Consider the following 18,683-nt stretch of genomic DNA (forward strand, 5'->3'; position numbering starts at 1 on the left):
GAGATAGTTCCTATAGTTCCACATGTCTATTCACTGCCTTGTAGTCCCTTATCTCTTCCATTCCGTTCTTCTACGCTTCTCTCTTTGTTCCCTTGTTCTACTTTCGGACTATCTTTTGTCTTGAGCGCACAGCCCGTACAGCATCGTATCCATCTTCTGTCCGGTCTGTTCTCTGCGCCATCTATGTCCTCCATCATTCGCTTACGTATGCAGCTCCTGAGATAGATATAAGGAGGACTCTGGCTCGCACTGCTCTTCAGTCGTTCTATCACTGACTGAGGAGTAAGTACCCCACTCTATGCGCTCCTTTATACATATGCTTACTGTATCTGTAGTCGCTCCTCTTCGTGTGCTTACAGGTACTACTTATGCCCTCAATATTAGTCGTTCTATCACTGACTGAGGATCGCTCCTCTTCGTGTGCTTACAGTCGGTCCTTGCCTTACTCAGAGTTCATCAGGTTATGAGCCCTGCGCTCTAGCTTGCTTACGTTGAGCAACGCGCGCTTCACCTTTCGCCAACGATTCAAGATCTCCCCATCGACTACTCGTGGACGGTTTCGGTCGGACATAGCTTTGGGTTTTACCCTCGCAGTCCTCTTCCTCCGTCTTCACCTCTACCCTCCACAAGGCCTTCCGACAGGTTTTCGTAGCGAGGTTGCCCCAACGGGTGCTCATTCTCCACGAGTAGGGGATATCGTTCTCAACATCGCGCTTCTCTGAACTTTCACCGACTTCACCGTGGCAGAAAACGTTGCTGGTCCTTCTACCGACCTCAACGACGTTCAGATCTCGTCTGGCAGCTCTTCGGACTCCGACGCGATTGACGTTTTCGACTGCTCACGCTTCTACCACCGATACGAACTCCGATCAGGAGGACAAGACATCTTCTTTGACGATGAGGACGGAGAATTCTTTGTTTGCGACGTACAACCTTGCCCTAACCGTTACGTGGACATCAACCAGCCCGCGAACTGTACACCTAGGCCATACCACCTCGCTCCAGATTCTCCTCAACACCCTCGTCATTTTGACGCCCTCCGTTGGTCGGAACTCCCTCAGTTTGACGTCTCTGCACCAGGTTCTCCACTTTCCTCGGTCGCTGCAGACGTTCCCCCATCTCCTCTCTCCTCACACCACTCTTCGCTCGAAGTTGAGCAAGTCCTTGAAGCAGACGTCACCTCTGACGCTCCGCTCTACGGTTCATTCGTCTACGGTCCCCTCGAATTCTATCCGATCGTCGTTCATACTCCCTCTCCGCCTTCACCCACTCTCGTCCCTCTAAACGATACCCTCGAGATCCTCTACACGCTACCACTCATGGACTCTTCGATCCCTGTCGCAAAGGGTTCGGTCCTCAAAGGTTGCGATGGGTACAAACAGTGGGCGCACGATATGGAAGGGATGTGCCTCATGTTGGCCTGCTGGGAAATTACTGCCACTCCTTCACTCGACCCTGCACCTGCTGCCACCGAAGTCACTGCTCTTGCTGCCTGGAAGCAGCGTGAATCGAAGGCACGAGGCCTGATCGTCAAACAGGTCTTGATTGAGGTAAAGGAGGCGCATCTCACTGGCAAGACTTCTGCGAACGCAATGTGGGAGGCTCTAAAAGCGGCTTACGACAAGTCGGACGTTGCGTCGAGCTTCGCCCTCTTCGAGGAACTTATCAACCAGGACCGTTTCGACGAGAACAAGGACCTCGCCGACCAAATCTCCACCTACAACGCCAAGTTCGACCGCATCGACTCCTCCATCGCGAAGTACGGTGATGGTCAACGTGCCTTCATGTGCATGGGCAAGCTACCGGTCTCCTATCGTGCCATCGTTACGACTATTCTTGCGACTTACGAGTCCAAGAACATCACCGTCGACAACGTCATCTCGCAGGTTCGCTCCGAGCAGACCTTGCGCAAGACATCGATCGGCAATGGCGAGGAGTCCGTCAGCAAGGTCACCAAGACCAAGTCCAAGCCGCGTGGTCCCTGCGCTCACTGCAAAGGGAAGAACCACAACGAATCTCACTGCTGGCAGAAGCATCCCGAGCTCAAGCCGCAGGGGAAACGTCAGGGCAACGGCAAAGGCAAAGGCAGAGATAATGGTGGTGGTGGAAATTCTGGACATTCGCATAACATTTCGGCTCAGACTGTCAATGTACTTGTAGCGTCGGACGCCTCGTCCGCGTCGAATGAGATCTCTGCTGCTTGGTACAATGCGGGTAACACTGCTAAGCGTGATTCTCACTTCGCAGTCTGGTGCATGGATTCGGGTGCTTCGCGTCACGTAACAGCATACAAGCATGATTCTCCTCCTACACTCAATATCGTGAGCCTAAGATCTTTCATACGGCTCAGGAAGGAGATGCTGGTATCGTCCGCGCACTCGAGAAGGAACGGTTATTGCACGAATCGATCTCAACGGCAACCACGTCAAAGTTGAGTTTAAGAACGTCGTCTACATCCCCAACGCGGGTACACGTCTCTTCTCAACTGGTGCCATCGAGAACGCCGGAAACCTCATCATTCAGGGGAATGGGAAAATGGTCATTTTCGATCCTCGCGTCACAGACGCATCCTTCTCACACGCTGGCTTGACTTTCCCTGGTGCTATGCGTCTTGAGGCTCTGTTTAATCCTATGAACAACCTCTATCAGCTGCCCACGGATATAATCAATGGCATGTCGTCCAACCTGTTCAACCTCCAGAACCTCAAACTGCGGCTCAGTCGTCGTCGTCTACCGTCGACTGGGAACTCATTCACAACCGCTGGGGTCACTGTTCTAAGGAAGCGATCAAAAAGCTACCTAAGGCAGTCAAAGGTGTTGAGTGACGACATTGGTCCTGCTCCTCCCCCGTCTACTGTTTGCGATGGTTGCGCCAAAGGCAAAATGACGCGCAAACCACACCCTCTATCACCGAAGCGTGCAGAAGCCCCGGGCGACATGATCCACACTGATCTAGTCGGCCCACTGCCCACTTCATCGGCGGATATACGTACTTCGTAACATACCTTGATGACTTCTCTGGTGCTGGTCGAATCTACTACCTTAAGGCGAAATCGGAACAGACGAAAGCTTTCCGAGCCTACTACGCCTGGGTATCGACACAGACTGGTCGCAAAATCAAGAAGGTACGATCCGATCGAGGGGGTGAATATACCGCAACAGAGTTCCAAGAACTTCTTCGCGAACTTGGGATTGAGCATGACATGACCATGCCAGGAACGCCGCAGCAAAACGGTCGTGCCGAACGCTGGAACCGAACCATCATGGACAAGGCCCTGTGTATGCTTCACTTCGCAGGTCTGTCTCACGGTTTCTGGCAATGTGCAGTCGACACTGCGGTGCATATCTACAACCGTCAGCCAATGCGTCGTCTAAAATGGAAGTGCCCGATCACGGCATGGAACGGAGTCGTCCCAGACTGTTCCCACTTCCGCGTTTTCGGCTGCAAAGCAGTCGTACATGTGCAAAGGGACAAACGCGACAACAAACTCGAGCCCAAGGCACTCGAAGTTGTGTTTGTTGGTTACGAGGGTTCCAAGGGTTATCGTTTCTGGAACCGCTCTACCCGCTCCATCATGGTCTCTAGCGATGTGGACTTTGATGAGAACGTCTTCCCTGCACGTGAAAACCCCACCGGCCGTCGTTGTGTAACCCCCGACGATTCACCGTTCCCGGACATCCCTGAGGGAGAGCCTGACAACGAACCAGTCGAGCTCATACCTCCTCCTCCAACTCCTCCTCCGGAACCTGCTATGGTCCCACACCCTCCTCAAGCTCCACCCAATGCCGAGCCTGAACCAGAGCGCGAAGCTCCGCCACCGCCTCCTGTCGTACCAGGTGCACCGCCACGTGCTCCTAACCACCGTCGTAACCGTCATCCTACTGTCGAAGACGTACCTGATGTCGATGCTGGTCCTCCACCACAACCTCAGCGCCCTCAGCGTCATGGTGCAGGACAGAATCCGCATCGCAACAGGGACAACTTCTATGGTGACGAACCGCCTGCACGAGTCGACGCCAGGACACGACGAGACGGACAGCTACGTACAGCTGAAGAGCGCGAGTACTTCGATCTGCTCAACACTATCATCAATCACGCTGCGCGCAAGAAAGGCATCCCTCAGTCCTACCGCGAAGCGCATAACTCTCCTATGAGTGATGAATGGTTCAAGGCTGAAGCTTCGGAGTACAATTCGTTGATGGAAAATCGAACCTGGGTGCTCGTACCTCGCCCCAAGGGTTGTAACGTCATCGGATGTCGTTGGGTGTATGACATCAAGCACGATGGTCGAGTCAAGGCTCGCCTTGTAGCTAAGGGCTATACGCAGAACTGGGGAGAAGACTACTTCGAGATTTTTTCGCCTGTATCAAGGAACGAGTCGACCCGCTTCGCATTTGCGCACGCCGCGCTCGAAGACTGGGATATCGACGCCATGGACGTCAAAACCGCGTTCCTCAACGGCGATCTTGATGAGGAGATCTACATGGAGCAGCCGGAAGGATGGGTTGAAGCTGGCAAAGAGGACTACGTCTGTCTGCTCAAGAAGGCCATCTACGGTCTAAAGCAAGCCTCTCGCCAGTGGAACCTCAAAATCCACGACTCACTCATCAAATTGGGATTTGTCCGCACGTACTCAGATGCCGGAGTCTACGTTTATCGTCGACAAGGGGGTGTTCCAGGCGAAGTCACGCTGATTGTTCTATATGTCAACGATCTACTCGTCATGGGCAATTCACGCACGCACATCGACTTCGTCAAGGACTCTCTCAGCAAGCAGTACAAGATGACTGATCTAGGACCGGTGCAACGATTCCTCGGTACTCGTATACGTCGCGATCGCGTCAAACGCATCCTCGACATCGACCAGGAAGAGTACATCGACGCCGTCCTCGAAAAGTTCAACATGTCTGACTGCAACGCTGCGTCCACTCCTCTCCCCGCTGGTTGCGTCCTCGTCGCTCGACAGGATGAAGCACCTGCAACCCTTCGTCGGGAGTACCAGAGCCTCATCGGCAGCCTTCTTTACGCCATGCTCGGTACTCGTCCAGACATTTCCTACGCTGTCACGCGTCTCTCCAAGTACAACGCCAATCCGTCTGAAGATCACATGCGTTACGCCCGCTACGTCCTTCGCTACCTCCGTGGTACCTCGCACTATCGTCTTCGTTATGATGAAAAGGATGGCGCCGGCATGATCGCGTACTCGGACTCGGACTGGGGAGAAGACCGCGACGACAGGAAGTCGACAACCGGCTTCGTTTTCCTGATGGCAGGAGGTGCACTCTCCTGGGTCTCTCGCTGACAACGCACAGTATCCCTCTCCTCCACCGAAGGGGAATACATGTCCGCGTCAGACGCTTGCCGTCAGATGAAGTGGCTTCGCACTTTCGGCCGTGAAGTTGGTGACGATATGTCGAGTCCTACGCCGCTCTGTATGGACAACCAGGGATCGATTTTCCTCTCTGAAAACCCTGCCGTTGACCGTCGCAGGAAGCACATTGACATTCGCTACCATTTCATTCGCGAATACATCGAGGAAGGCGAAGTTACTCTCTTTCACGTTCCTTCTGCGGAGCAGCTAGCGGACTCGCTTACGAAGTCAGTTCCTCTTTCGATACTCAAGTACTTCTGCGAGCACGTTGGTTTAGTTTCATCCGCGTCTTGAACGAGGGGGTGTGTTGAACATTGGATATCGAACATAGGTACATACAGACAGTTCTACGTCCACATGGACTCTGTGAGAGACTTCCCATAGTTCCATATGTCACTTCACTGCCTTGTAGTTCCTTATCTCTTCCATTCCGTTCTTCTACGCTTCTCTCTTTGTTCCCTTGTTCCACTTACGGACTTTCTTTGTCTTGAGCGCACAGCCCGCACAGCATCGTATCCATCTTCTGTCTGGTCTGTTCTCTGCGCCATCTATGTCCTCCATCATTCGCTTACGTATGCAGCTCCTGAGATAGATATAAGGAGGACTCTGGCCCGCACTGCTCTTCAGTCGTTCTATCACTGACTGAGGAGTAAGTACCCCACTCTATGCGCTCCTTTATACACATGCTTACTGTATCTGTAGTCGCTCCTCTTCGTGTGCTTACAGGTACTACTTATGCACTCAATATAGTCGTTCTATCACTGACTGAGGATCGCTCCTCTTCGTGTGCTTACAGTCGGTTCCTTGCCTTACTCAGAGTTCATCAGAAGTCTGCCCAAACAAGTCTGCCCAAACACTTTTGGAGTGAGATTGCCACTGATGCGTTCGGCGTCGCCGCCTGCGGGTGCCGAGATATTCACTTCATTACTCCCGCTACCAACACTGCACAGTGAGCAATGTCGTGAGGGGTCATTATGTAAGCCGGCTCGTGGCACGAACGTCATCCCGAATGCGTATATAAACTTGTGGGAGTTCATTCTAACCACTACTTGCATGAGACCCCGTCACCCGCCTCCTCAGCTCTAGTCCCCCGGCTCCCCGTCGATGTTTTCCGATTTTTTTCTCAAAGTACTCGAGAGGGTGGTCTTCGGCCCCCCTCCTGACCCTGTCCCTACTTTGCTTAACGTCCTCCTCCATCAATTCTGGCCCAGCTGCAAACGAAGACCATGGGCCATCCAATGGCGACTCGACCAAGTGATGACCATGTTCATCGAAACCCTGATCACGGAGTACCACGTCCATTCATCCCACGCTCTGTGTTCGTGCGTCGTCACCCGGCTCGATCACTTCCTGGACACCAAGCGCAACTTGCCCCGCGAGTACATCGTCGCCCACATCGCCCTACCCCTGCCTGCCACCTCCGGTAAACCACCCACTACGCGCACCATCGGCTTCCTCAAGTTCGAGCGCTGCTGGCGGAGCTGGGACCCCATCAGCGTATACGAGCCCATCGAGATCCCGGCCACCCGACGCGAGTGGCACCCCGCGGACGACACCCTCGGCGTGTACGAGCCCGACTTCTGCCCGTGGGCCTCGCGCCGCCCGACGCTCCTGCGCTCCAGCCGCGGCCTGGCAGTCCCGCTCGCGCGCGCGCTCGTCGCGGCGTGCGCGCTGCGCCGCATTCACCCTGACTGCATCGGAGACGCGTACGCGCACGCGTGGTTCGCCCGCGGCTTGTGGGAGCGGCTGGTGGACTCGGACGCGGCGGACGGCAGTGCGGGCCAGGACGCCCGCTCGGAGGATTCAGGCTGCTCTAAGCGGGGGCTCCTGGGGCGTTGTGTGCTCCGTGGCAAGACCCCCGCGACGTTTTTGGAGGTGTTGACGGAGAAGGAGGCGGAGGAGTGCCGGGCGGTCGAGGACAGGGTCCTGCGCGAGCTCGAAGCAAGCCGGGCGGAGGCGGAAGTGTGGTTGGCCGACAGCGCCGCGTGGGACAAGCGCCCTTTGGCCCAGATGGAGGCCGTCTGGGACATTCGGGAGGCGGCGGAAAGAGGCGTGTGGGCGGGGGCGCGGAGCGATCTGGACCGGGGCCGCGAAGCACTCGGCGCCGTGACCGGGAGCGGAAGCGGGAGGTCGACGAGGCTTGGAGGCGACTTGAGGCTGCGATGATCGAGCGAGGTCTGAAGCCTGCCACGTAGAGTGATCAAAGTTGTATGTTGCGTCGTCTTGCACGTCTTGGTGCGATGGCTGGCCGCGTCGCGATGGTACAGTGGACCGAAATGAAGATGGGTTTTTGGATTCGTTTTCTTTACGTTGGCTAGACGCATACAAGCACATCGGAGCTGTCGTCCTCGTCGGGTCACTCGACTCGAGTCTGTTGAGCCCTTCGAGCGCCCGAAGTACGCGCCTCCCGACTGCAGAGAACGTTTTCGCATGGATGAAGGCGTGGACTTCATGGTCAAGCTCGAGTCGCTTCCCTTTTCGCGGGTGATACAATATCGACTGAGGGGTAGCCGTGTACTCGCGAGGAAGAGGGCATCGTGGAATCGCGGGCCAGATCATGAACTGAGCACTATTGCGGCTCTCATGAGATTTATTGACCTCGTTGGTCTGCCGCTGCTGTGGGTTTGCATGTCACCGATGATTACTCCTATTTGTGCCGTTGTAGTCCATATTCACGTCGGATGCGCATGGGTGATGGCGTGACCGAGTACCTGTTTCACCAAATGCCAACAGCGAGTCGCTGGGACCGTACGGCGAACTTCGAAAAGGCAGACGTATGGACCGGTCGAAGGCCAGCTGTATCATGAACGCGACGGGCTGCACGATGACCGCGTTCTCGCAATGCCAAAAATACAGAGGATTAGTGTACAACACATACATTTATTAAGGTCACCGTCCGGAGTCCGTGATCCAGGACCACCATCCGAAACCCGGATTGCCGTAGCTGCTCGGGCGGTGCTTAGCGGAGAAGCCACGGGTAGACAGAGATGCCAGAGGTCGGCGACTGTATAAGTGTCTCCTCCGGCAATACGGAAAACTTCACACACCTGCATCGCCGCAGGGTTTGCGCCCGGCATCGGCATGTCACCAAGAAGCGGCAGTGGTCCTCCCCAAAATAAAAGTACAACCCTGCAGAGCGCAAAAGACATGAGTCAGGGAACACGCCGCACGAGCACACGCCGCAAGACACTCACCGGAGTCGCTTCCCTCCCCCCACACTCGCGCGCCGCCGACCTCGCGCGCGGGGCCCGCACCTCGCGCCGTCCGCGCGCACACGCTAGCGGATGCCCGCGGCGGCCTCGAGCCGCGCGACCTCCTCCTGGAGCGCGTCGCGGCCCTCCTCGAGCCAATAGATGTACTCGCGCGCGCGGAAGAGGATGCCGCTCTTGCCCTTCGTCCCGCGCCCGCGGCTGCCGCTGCCCTTGGGCCGGCCGCGGGTGGGCATGCCCGAGCCCGGGGGCGCGCCCGCGGGGGCGAGGAGCGTCGTGAGCTGCATGTAGCCCTCGCGGATCGCGTTGCGGCGCTTCTGCTCGGACATGATGTGGTTCAGCCGCTTCTGGGGCGTGGAGAGCAGCGGCTTGGCGGCGCGGGACGCCGCGGCCGCGGCTGCAGACGGGGTCGCGCGTGAGGAGGAGGTGGACGGGGAGCGGCTGGGGGAGCGGATGCGCGGCTTCGCTTCTGGTGGGGGTGCAAATAGGGGAGGCTGGGCGGGCGGTGCGGATCGCAGGGCTGTGGGGGACTGCTGGGGCTGGTGCTGTGGTTGTGGAGGTTGTGGAGGTGGAGGGTGCAGATGCTGATCGCCCTGGGAGGAGAATAGGTTGGACGATGGCGCTAGCTGGTCGAGTCCCGGCGGAGCGGTCTCCTGGAGTGGATTCTGGTATATATCTGCGGGTACGGCGAAAGACTGCTGGAGGGTGTCGACATTGAGATCCCAGTCGAAGTTGTCGAGGAAGCCGAAGATGTCCGAGGTTTCGGAGACGGAAAAGAGCTCGTTTGAGGGCGGGAGTGGGGGCGGGGGCGGGGCGACGTGCAGGGCGGGGTCGAAGAGCTGGAAGTCGGCGAACGCAGGGTGCGGGAGGCCCTGCGGGTCGCGGGGGGAGCGGGGGCGGGCGGTCATGGTGGGCGGAGGAAAGCCGGATAGCCGGCGGAGACCGGGCCCGGGGGACGGAGAGCCGGGGGCCGGGTGGGCGTGCGGGCGGCGAGGCGGCGGGGGGACGGCGGGGAAAGGGCGGAGAGCCCGGTCGGCAGGGACGGCACGTGGGGGCGCGGGGGCCCAGCAAAGGCGGGATAAATGGCAGGACCTCCGAAGCCCCGCCCATCACCCCCATGTCGGCCCTCTCAGAGGCGTCCACGCCGGCCCAGGACGCGGGCCCTCCGTCGATCGACCCCAGCAGCTCCAGCAGCACAATCACCAGCTGGCCGGCGACCTCCAACAGCAACAGGCCGCCTTGGCCGGCCAGGCCGACGGCCGCAAGCGTGCGTATGCCGCCTCCCCCGCCGCCGCCGTCCGTGCTGACCTCCTCCGCCCCTCCGCCCTCCGCCCCTCCGCCCCTCCGCCAGCCAAGGCGCCGTCCGTACGCAGGGCCTGCACCGCTTGCCACGCCGGCAAAACCAGGTGCAGCGAGGCCCTCCCCTGCCAGGTATGTCCCTCCCCGAGCGCCCTCCCCGCCGCCGCCCGACCCCCGTCCCGCCCCGCCTCACCGCCGCCCGCCCCGCCAGAGCTGCCTCAAGCGCGGCCTCGGGGCCTCATGCACCTACCCAGATCCCGACACAGATCCCCACCAACAGAACCAGGCGCAACCCGTACGTTCTGCTCTCCCTTTCTGCGGCCCCTGTTCCCGGGCTTATCCTACCCCCCCGTCCCCGTGCGCAGCCCAGGTGCCGCCGTTCCCGACGATGCCCTACCCCCCGCAGATGCAGCAGGGGCTCCAGCACCCGCCGTACTACGACTACAGCAACACCTTCGCCGCCCCCGCCAACACCAGCACGGCGCCCAGCACCAACGCAAACCCCAGCGCCTCCACCTCCACCTTCCGGCCGACGAAGCGACCACGCCCTCTCACCGAGGAAGAAACCGCCGCCATCACCCGCAACTTCACCCGCGGTGACTTCTTTGTCGGCTCGAGTGCCCCCGTCCGCATCGACCCCCGGCTTCCTGTCCGCCTCACTCTCGCCGAGGGCGATCAGGTCCATTTCTCCATCGGTGAGGCCGTAGTATAGCTCCTCCTGCGTCCGCCTCCCCTCCTCTGCTCCCTCTCATCGCTGCGCTTTTGTTTCTCTCTCTCTGTCTCGTGGGCGGCCGTTCAGCATGGACACCTGTCTGTATTGTTTTCTGATAGCTTTCGTTGCCTGCATCAATCCCCCGTGTATATCGTAGACCGTTCGTGTCGTGGTTTGTGTGCATGGACGTTGGCTCTCGTGCTTGAAGCCCAATGTAGGATACAGTGTTCCCGTCGATTATTTGTATATCGGTGATGCTCCAAGGTGCTGCGCAGGTGCCACATTGGAAATTACATTGCTTATCAACTTGATGTTGTTGCCAATTCATTACTAGCACGACCCCAGTGATGAGAAATGTGAGCGCCCGCGAGGTCAAACCATGAGAATCTCAACCATTACTGCTGCGATAGTCTTCGGATTTTTTACAAATGCTGACAGTGTTGTAAGAAAGCGATTTGCAACATTTCAGAGGAAACGGGTACGTATTGCGCCCCCAGTGGGCGAACCGGCCGCGGACCCTAGTTATGAGAAATTTCGCCGAGGCTTGGTCACGGCGCGGGTCACGCAGCCGACATCAACTCCGCTCGGCTAAGCTGTCGGATACGTCCAGTGATGACAGCATCCTCCCCGACGGCAACGTCGGAGACTGAAACTCACTCACGTTCTGTGGCTGAAGTCACGCTTGAACTGACCCAAAGTGCGTTTTCACCCCCTCCCGCAGATATTGTGCCAGAGAATTCGAAGCAACGCAGCCATGCTTCGTCCAATGCCCCTCGCGCAGCTTCCACCTAAGCGCTGGTCATGGGGTCGTAGCCGACGGGTATCAAATCCTCAACCTTTCTCATTTGAGATATGTTTGCCAAAGATCGGGCTTGTTTCTGCACGGAACGACGTCGTTCTTTTTGCAAACGAAATTTAACGCATATTGCTACCAACGTGTGAATTTTCAACATTATCGGACGAGGGACAGGACCGTCAGACCAGATTTCTCAACACTGGGGCCTTTCTCATCACTGGGGTCGTGATAGTATCCCGCAAATGTATGGACGCAATGGACGCAACAAACCTCATCCTGGTGCTGGTGGAGCAAAAAGAGGATTCGAGCCATTTTGACGAGAGCGGGATTCAAACGACCAGGTTTGCGGGGGTTCAAATCCCATCGCCCGATTCTGGCGCCTTAGACCGCTCGGCCATCTCGCCATAAGCTGTGGGGGTCAACGTACTTATATAATAACAACGCACTTGGCGAAACAACATGTACCTGTTCATCCACTGGGTGTATCATTTTTCTCCACTTGCACAAGCGAAGAGCATCAACGGTAACAGAATGGACCCGAGGTGTTCACGTGTGGCACAGCCACAGGGATTTGCGGGCCGATCGAGCCAATCACCGAGTGGCCGTCTACCTCCTCGGGCCACCGTGTCTCCCGCCAGCTTCCCGTCCCGCTCGCTTACGCACTATTTATGCTCGGCCTTACGTCTTTATGGAACGTCTGGTGATGGGCCACAGCTGCACACCGCGCGCGTACCCGGTGCTAGATGTCCTCGAGGGCCGTTCTAGCGAGGGGGCATAGTCCGGCCATGGCGCCAGAGTTACGACCCAGACGTAAGAACCCGGCCATCGCCAGGTGCTTCGTCTCTTTTCTCATTCTATCGTCCTCTAATCCGGGACACTGATCGATACCGGGCCTGCGTCCAAGGTCTGCTCGCGACTCAAATACCCTGCGTCTGCAACGCATGTGCGTCGGATTTTTCCCTCCCTCTCCTGCCTTGCGTCTCCGTTTCCAGCGCTCACTTGGAATGCAACCTCTCCAGGACTCTGGCCATGCAAGTGCGACCTTGTCACAAAATTCGTGTCAGGAATCAAAATCCGTCTCGACAGCCTCCATCCTGCCTCCACCCGCTCTCGTCAACGCTAAGCCAGTAACCCCGAAGGACGAGACCGTCGTCGCTGCTGAACTGGATGCATACCCAGAAGGGGGCGGGTAGCATGGAGAAACGTTCTCGGCGCGTAGGTCGACTTCTTTCTCCCCGCCAATTGGCAAATGCTCACTTTGTGCCCCCAGCTTCCTCTTGCAGATGGGCTCAGTTGGGTAACGACCCGTTGTCAGCAAGTCACCCAAGGTTACACTAATCCAACTTCTAGTTACACGAACTCCTTTGGGGTTTACCAAGGTACTGTATGCGGCTTGGTCTCAACTCTGACCACCGCTGACTTTCATTTAGACTATTATAACCGAGTTTACTTGAGCAACACATCGTCCTCGACCATCTCGTGAGTGCCCTCGATTGACTGCTGAGATGCTGACAACGCATGCGCCATTCTCAGGTGGATTGGCAGCATCTCAGCCTTCCTGCTCGTGCTGCTCGGCATCCCTGTCGGTCATCTCTACGACCGCGGATACTTGTAAGTGGGAACGCGCGTATAGAACAAAGTAGTGGCTGAACCATTTGCTTAGCTACCACCTTCTCTACGGCGGATGTCGTTCTCTCATTCTCTACCTTTATGCTTTCCCTCGCCCAGCCCGGTGCCTTCTACCAGGCATGCGAACGACCGATTCACATTCGCCGCCCCGTCTCACATTGCATCCACAGATCTTCCTCGTCCAAGGTCTCGGTGTAGGCATCGGCGCCGGGATGGTGTACATCCCGAGCATGGCCGTCGTCTCTCAGTACTTCCACCGTCGGCGCGCGCTCGCCATGACCCTCGTCGCCGGCGGCGCCTCGCTCGCGCCGGTCGTAAACCCGATCATGCTCAACAACACGCTCGACCGACTCGGGTTCGCGACCGCAACCCGCGCGAACGCGGCGCTCAACACCGGGCTGCTCCTCGTCGGCTGTGCGCTCACGCGCCTCCGCTGCGTGCCCGTCGCGGAGGAGGGCGGCGGGAGCGGGTGGCGGGCGATGTGGACGTCCGCGCGGGCTTCGCGCGCGACCCGCCGTACGTGCTCACCGTGATTGGGTGGGTGTCCCTTGCGCTTTCACCTGCGACGACGTTACATAAGACTAACCATCGCGACCTTCCCCCTCCTCTCCCGGGTCGGCAGGATCTCCGTCTTCATCGTCGACTTCTACTTCCCGCTCTTCTACATCCAGCTCGACGCCATCCAGCACGGACTCAGCCCCCAATTCTCCTTCTACGCGGTGAGCTTCTGCTCCGGCCCCGCTCCGGCCCCGTCCGCTGCCGTCCCGCAAACCCAGTCCGCTGATCCACCTTCGCGATCCCCCGCCCGCCGGCGCCCGCAGCTCGTGATCCTCAACGGGTGCAGCTTCGCGGGGCGCCTCCTCAGCGGCGCGCTCGCCCACTACGCCGGGGTGGGCCGCGTCGTCACCGCTTCCGCCGTCGCCTGCGCCGTGCTCGTCTTCGGCATGATCGGCCTCCACACCGTCGCGAGCGTCGTCGCGATCGCGTCCATCTACGGCTTCTTCGCCGGCGCGTGTGCGTCTTCCTTCGTCCGCCCTTCCGCACGAGGAGCGCGGCCCGCTGACGTCGCGTGCGCGGAACCCAGACATCGCCCTCCTCGGCCCCTTCTTGGTCTCGATGGCGGGCAGCATGTCCGAGACCGGGTCAGCGTCCCATTCGGACCGCCGCCGCGGAGGTGAAGCTGACTGGTGACCGTTTTCGCTCCCGCAGGCTCCGACTCGGGATCGCGTGGTGCATGAGCGGCTTCGGCAGCCTCATCGGTGCGTGCTGTGGTCCCTGCGCACATACGGTGCGTAGCGTAGCCCGGCTTGTGCTGATCGGTGCGCAGGCACCCCCATCGAGGGCGCGCTCCTCACCGGGGAATACGTCTGGTGGCGTCCGGCGGTCTTCAGCGGGGTGCGTGTTCTGAACCTCAGCTCTCACAGCCGTCGCGGCGCATCCTGACGCGCCCGCTCCAGGTCGTTGGCATGTTCGGTGTAGGCTGTCTCGTCGCCGCCACGGTGCTGATGCACAGAAGGGAGGCTGACACGCGCAGCGAAAACACGTCCGTAGACGACAAGGCCTGAACACGGGCGTAAATCCGGTCCGGACTCTGCGGTGATATAGAATTAGGTATCTGGGTCTCTCTGTCGTCTCTGTATATGTATCATAGATCGGGCATACACGATGAACCGTTTCCGGGAAGTGGTCGAGCGTCAGCACATCAATACTGGCTGGGGTGGTCGTCGCCGAACATGATCTTGAGGTTCTCGATGCTCTCGGGGTCGCTGTCGCGCTTGCCCTTGAATGCCTCCTTGACGATCGCGGTCTTGCGCTTCTGGATCTGCAGGATGCGGCCTTCGATCGTACCGCTCACCTATCCGACGTTCAACGTAAGTGATCGCACGGCGCACTCATAGAGGACGTAAATCTCACGATGAAATGAGTCACGTAGACAGTCTGGTTCTGCCCGATCCTGTGGACACGGTCGATCGCTGACGCGCAAACACGTTCAATACGGCCGCCGTTGTTTAAATGGCAATGGGACGGCTTACCTTGATTCTCCGTAGCGGCGTTCCACCAGCAGTCCATCTAACAGCACAGCATAAGTCGTTGGTAGATCAAGATGTCAAAGCGTCCTCACCATGAACACGTGGTTCGCATTCGTCAGCTGCGTTCCCAAACATATCAGCACTTGGTTCGTAAAATATGAACGATGATAAACTCACGTTCAATCCCACTCCGCCTGCTTTCAAACTGATGATAAGCACCTTCGGCTCACGGGACGCCGCCTTGAAGCTGCTGACCGCCTCATTACGCTTTTTGATGTCCATCGAGCCATCGAAGCGGTGCCAAGGCAGACCCTCGCGTTCCAGTACTACCTGGATGAGGTCGAGGAAACTGGTGAACTGAGAGAATACGACCGCTCGGAAGCACGGATCTTGGTCGCGTAGGCGGCCTGTAGGGCGTCAGCGAATGAGGGAAATGGCGTTGACGTGCAGGCGCGTACGGAGGTGCTGGACCAATGCTTCGAGCTTCGTGGACGAGCGGAAGTCGTTGCGACGCAACGTCACTTGGGTCGATGATGTTGGTGTCTCTGAATCCTTCTCGCCGCCGTTCGTTCGCGCCCGGACTACCTCCAGCAGGTCACGTTCCTGTAAGCGGGGTGAGCGCAAACCAACTTCTCAACGTTTTTGTCGCATTACCTTCACTGGACCACGGGAACATGTCGGGCACTTGCCGTCTTCGCCCTTCTCCCGGCATTTTTCGATAAAGGCCACGATACAGTCTTTGCAGCTGTGACGGACTATCGTGTCGACAACCACAAACCACATAGAGACTATTAGAGTGCAACTCACGACTGGTGCATACACTCAGGCAAGATGACCGGCGTCTCCATAACGTCGAAGCAGATGGGACATTCCGCGTCGCCCTCTTGCCCAAGGTTTGCGAGAACGCCTTCGGCATAGACTTTGCTATCTCCCACGGAGTTTTCTCCCTGCCCGAACTTCTCGATGAGCTCTTCCACGTCGATAGTACCGCTGCCTGCTGGTGCCTTCGAGGACCCACGTTCGCTTGATGACAATACGAGGTTGGGGTGGAGTACTGCGCGTCGCAGCCTGCACATCTCGATCAGTTGTATCCTCGAGGTTTCAAATGATCACTACCTACCGCATCAACATTGCGAGAATGTGAGTGTAATTGCGGCTGACAAGGCCCTTCTCATTCAGGTTCTCGAAGTCCTTCTTCGCATCCGAGTACAGCGAGTCGTAGATCTTGCGTTCCAGCGGAGAGAAGTCCAGTCGCTCGACCTTGATCTATGGGGCTGGTTAAGGTGGCGTTACATGAGATGTGTACCTCGGACAGACCTCTTTCGCGGGAAGCTCTACGATCTTCTTGCCATCGGAGTCAAGCATATCCTTCTCGCGGCGCAGAAGGACGCTCTCGAGGATGATTTGCACGACCTCAACGGCCTTCCGGTCGCGAGCCAAGAAAGGTAACGTGATGAAACTGGAGGTGCTGTGAGCCCATGTTGCGCAAAGCCCACCGAGATACCTACGATCGGAAGAATGTGTAGTTCGACCATGGCGTAAAATCCAAGAATTTCCTGTGATCGCAAAGATGAGTGTGGTGTCCTTCTAAAGACACGGCGGGCTTACAAAAGCGAGTAGAGATCCTCCAAGCGGTTGACAATGGGAGTTCCAGTCACAGCCCATCGCCTGCGTGCACGAAGAGCGTAAACTGCCTTCGCCGTTTTGCTCGTCCGAGACTTGCAGTGGTGGGCTTCGTCGAGTATAACACCTGATACAGATGATCAGGCTGTGTTGACGATGAGAAACTATTAATAAGGACTTACGCAACCATTCGACTGAGAGAATGCAGCGTCAGTCGTGTGTGATATGATTGTCAGAAAGATGGGCGTACTCTCATATACCGAAGACGAATGCTTTTCATGTTTAGCGTGCTCAGACACCAAGGTACCGTACGAAGTGATGATGACGTTGATGGCATCGTCGTCGTCCATGGCTGAGTCGAGGTCCAGTCGATTTTGGCCATGCCACACAAGGATGTTCAAAGTGCCCGGCTCACTCGAGCGCTCAAGTTCTTCTGCCCACTGCGCTAGCAGTGATGTCGGAGCGACAATGAGCGTGTCAGAGGGACCCTTGCGCCGCTGAGGTTGGGGCTTCGCGGCTACACGGAATGTGTTGTTCAGTCGGAGCTGTTTCGTCTTGGAGGATCCGTTGGCATCATCATCATTCAGGGGTTCCGGTTCGCGAGCCGTTTGTATCAGCGATGACAGCATGATTGTCTTACCCATACCCACTGCAGGTGATTATCAGTAGTTAGATACTAGCAAACGCAAAGCAACTGACTTTCTAGACACGCAAGCCCCAGACACGAGTGCGGTCAGTGCCGAAGAACCAAACAGTGACAAAAATCATACCATCACTAACAAACAATAGTGTCAGTCGGGTACCAGTGTGAATATGCTGGATAACTCACGCAAGGATGCCGCCTTTGCATTTCCGCTCTGCTTTCGGGAACTCAAGACTGAGTTCGCCTGAGTATTCGTTGAAGTAGAAGAACTCTTCATCAGCCGTGAGGTCCAGTACCTCATTGTGTGGGTCCATGGGGAAGAGATACCTATAATGTATGAGTCCGTCTGCCACAGCGTTATCGAACTGTTCACTCACTGTTTCCACAGTGGGTGCAAAGATTTTGCCTCTCGAGCGGATGCGGCACCCGTCTCGATGGAGTGCATCCACCTGTGGACCTATCAGTAAACGGATGTGACGAGTCACGGTCTGCTCACAAGAGAGCCTGTTTCTGGTATCCTCGTAATTTCATCGTGAAAGATTCGGCGGGTTCCATCTCACCCATATCCCTGTCGTTCTGCTGTGCCCTGTAACGTGGCTGTCAGTCTCGCACGGTGTAAGACGAGATAGAGCACGAACTTCTGGTAGATCATGTTGATCTGGTCCTCTGTCATATCGCCCTCGCCGTCATCGTCGTCACCATTCCCAGACGACTTTGTCGCAGGCGGGCGAGGTCCTTGAGTCAGCACTTGCAAGTCCTGCTGGGTCAACTTCCCTCCAGCCTTTGATGACACCCCCGCCTTCTTCACGGGCTTTAAATTGATGCGCTTGAACAGGCTGCCTAGAGACCGCTTGCGTTCTCTCAAAATCAGCTCTTCTTCGGTCTCACGCCCTTCGTTGAACATGATCTTCGACCTGTCTTTCTCTTTTTCGTTAGACGAAATAGACGGTGTTCGAAATGCGGAAGCTTTGATAAACACAGACAAGGACAGAATCAAGTTCGCGCCGGTCGTGAGTTTGGCGGGACAATCGACCATGGTGCATTTCCGGAACTCGACGATATCTGTATGCGATAAACGACTATCGCGCGAGCTCTACGGGAAGCATACGGACCTAGATCAAGAAGCCGCGAGACCCAGGACGCGACGTCTTGCGGAAGACGTCCGAATTCTAAGCGCCGCATTAGTCAAATCAATCAAAGGACGCATATATATACGGCGCACCAAATCCTCTGCTGTTGGTAATGCGAACGACAGTGTCCTGCTTTTTTTCCCTGAAGGTTTGACAGGTGCAGGCTTGAGCATACTCGCGATGGTCAACTGCTTCTTGCCGCACTGGACTTCTCTTTCACCGGCTTCTTGACCGGAGGGG

General features: G+C 57.2%; 5 protein-coding genes across 5 annotated transcripts; 3 read left to right on the top strand and 2 right to left on the bottom strand.

Annotated features, from left to right (window-relative positions):
* Positions 1-6,635: 6,635 nt before the first annotated feature.
* BXZ73DRAFT_108949 (uncharacterized protein) lies at positions 6,636-7,538 on the top strand (the record flags this gene model as incomplete). Its single annotated transcript, XM_048017236.1, has 1 exon — positions 6,636-7,538. One exon carries the CDS (start codon positions 6,636-6,638, stop codon positions 7,536-7,538), a length of 903 nt encoding a protein of 300 aa, XP_047870924.1.
* Positions 7,539-8,649: 1,111 nt separating this feature from the next.
* On the bottom strand, positions 8,650-9,489 carry BXZ73DRAFT_58336 (uncharacterized protein; the record flags this gene model as incomplete). Its single annotated transcript, XM_048021640.1, has 1 exon — positions 8,650-9,489. The coding sequence occupies one exon, from the start codon at positions 9,487-9,489 to the stop codon at positions 8,650-8,652; it is 840 nt and encodes a 279-aa protein (XP_047870925.1).
* Positions 9,490-9,919: 430 nt separating this feature from the next.
* BXZ73DRAFT_20605 (uncharacterized protein) lies at positions 9,920-10,586 on the top strand (the record flags this gene model as incomplete). Its single annotated transcript, XM_048017606.1, has 2 exons — positions 9,920-10,012; positions 10,092-10,586. Coding segments are annotated over 2 exons (588 nt in total), but the record flags the coding sequence as incomplete, so codon positions are not given.
* A 1,806-nt stretch (positions 10,587-12,392) lies between these two features.
* On the top strand, positions 12,393-14,582 carry BXZ73DRAFT_93748 (MFS general substrate transporter; the record flags this gene model as incomplete). Its single annotated transcript, XM_048026695.1, has 11 exons — positions 12,393-12,577; positions 12,739-12,767; positions 12,819-12,867; positions 12,922-12,999; positions 13,052-13,504; positions 13,640-13,736; positions 13,839-14,031; positions 14,102-14,159; positions 14,227-14,276; positions 14,345-14,412; positions 14,475-14,582. The coding sequence occupies 11 exons, from the start codon at positions 12,393-12,395 to the stop codon at positions 14,580-14,582; spliced, it is 1,368 nt and encodes a 455-aa protein (XP_047870927.1).
* A 137-nt stretch (positions 14,583-14,719) lies between these two features.
* BXZ73DRAFT_58345 (SNF2 family N-terminal domain-containing protein) lies at positions 14,720-18,584 on the bottom strand (the record flags this gene model as incomplete). Its single annotated transcript, XM_048021642.1, has 21 exons — positions 14,720-14,872; positions 14,932-14,990; positions 15,051-15,087; positions 15,140-15,166; positions 15,225-15,454; positions 15,506-15,650; positions 15,702-15,792; positions 15,855-16,115; positions 16,168-16,313; positions 16,365-16,506; positions 16,556-16,603; positions 16,656-16,797; positions 16,853-16,864; positions 16,921-17,319; positions 17,348-17,364; positions 17,500-17,640; positions 17,691-17,762; positions 17,810-17,899; positions 17,952-18,375; positions 18,426-18,482; positions 18,536-18,584. Coding segments are annotated over 21 exons (2,742 nt in total), but the record flags the coding sequence as incomplete, so codon positions are not given.
* Positions 18,585-18,683: the final 99 nt, after the last annotated feature.

The sequence above is a fragment of the Epithele typhae genome (genome assembly GCF_022376455.1).
Source record: "Epithele typhae strain CBS 203.58 chromosome Unknown BXZ73scaffold_200, whole genome shotgun sequence".
NCBI classification, from domain to species: Eukaryota; Fungi; Basidiomycota; class Agaricomycetes; order Polyporales; family Epitheliaceae; genus Epithele; species Epithele typhae.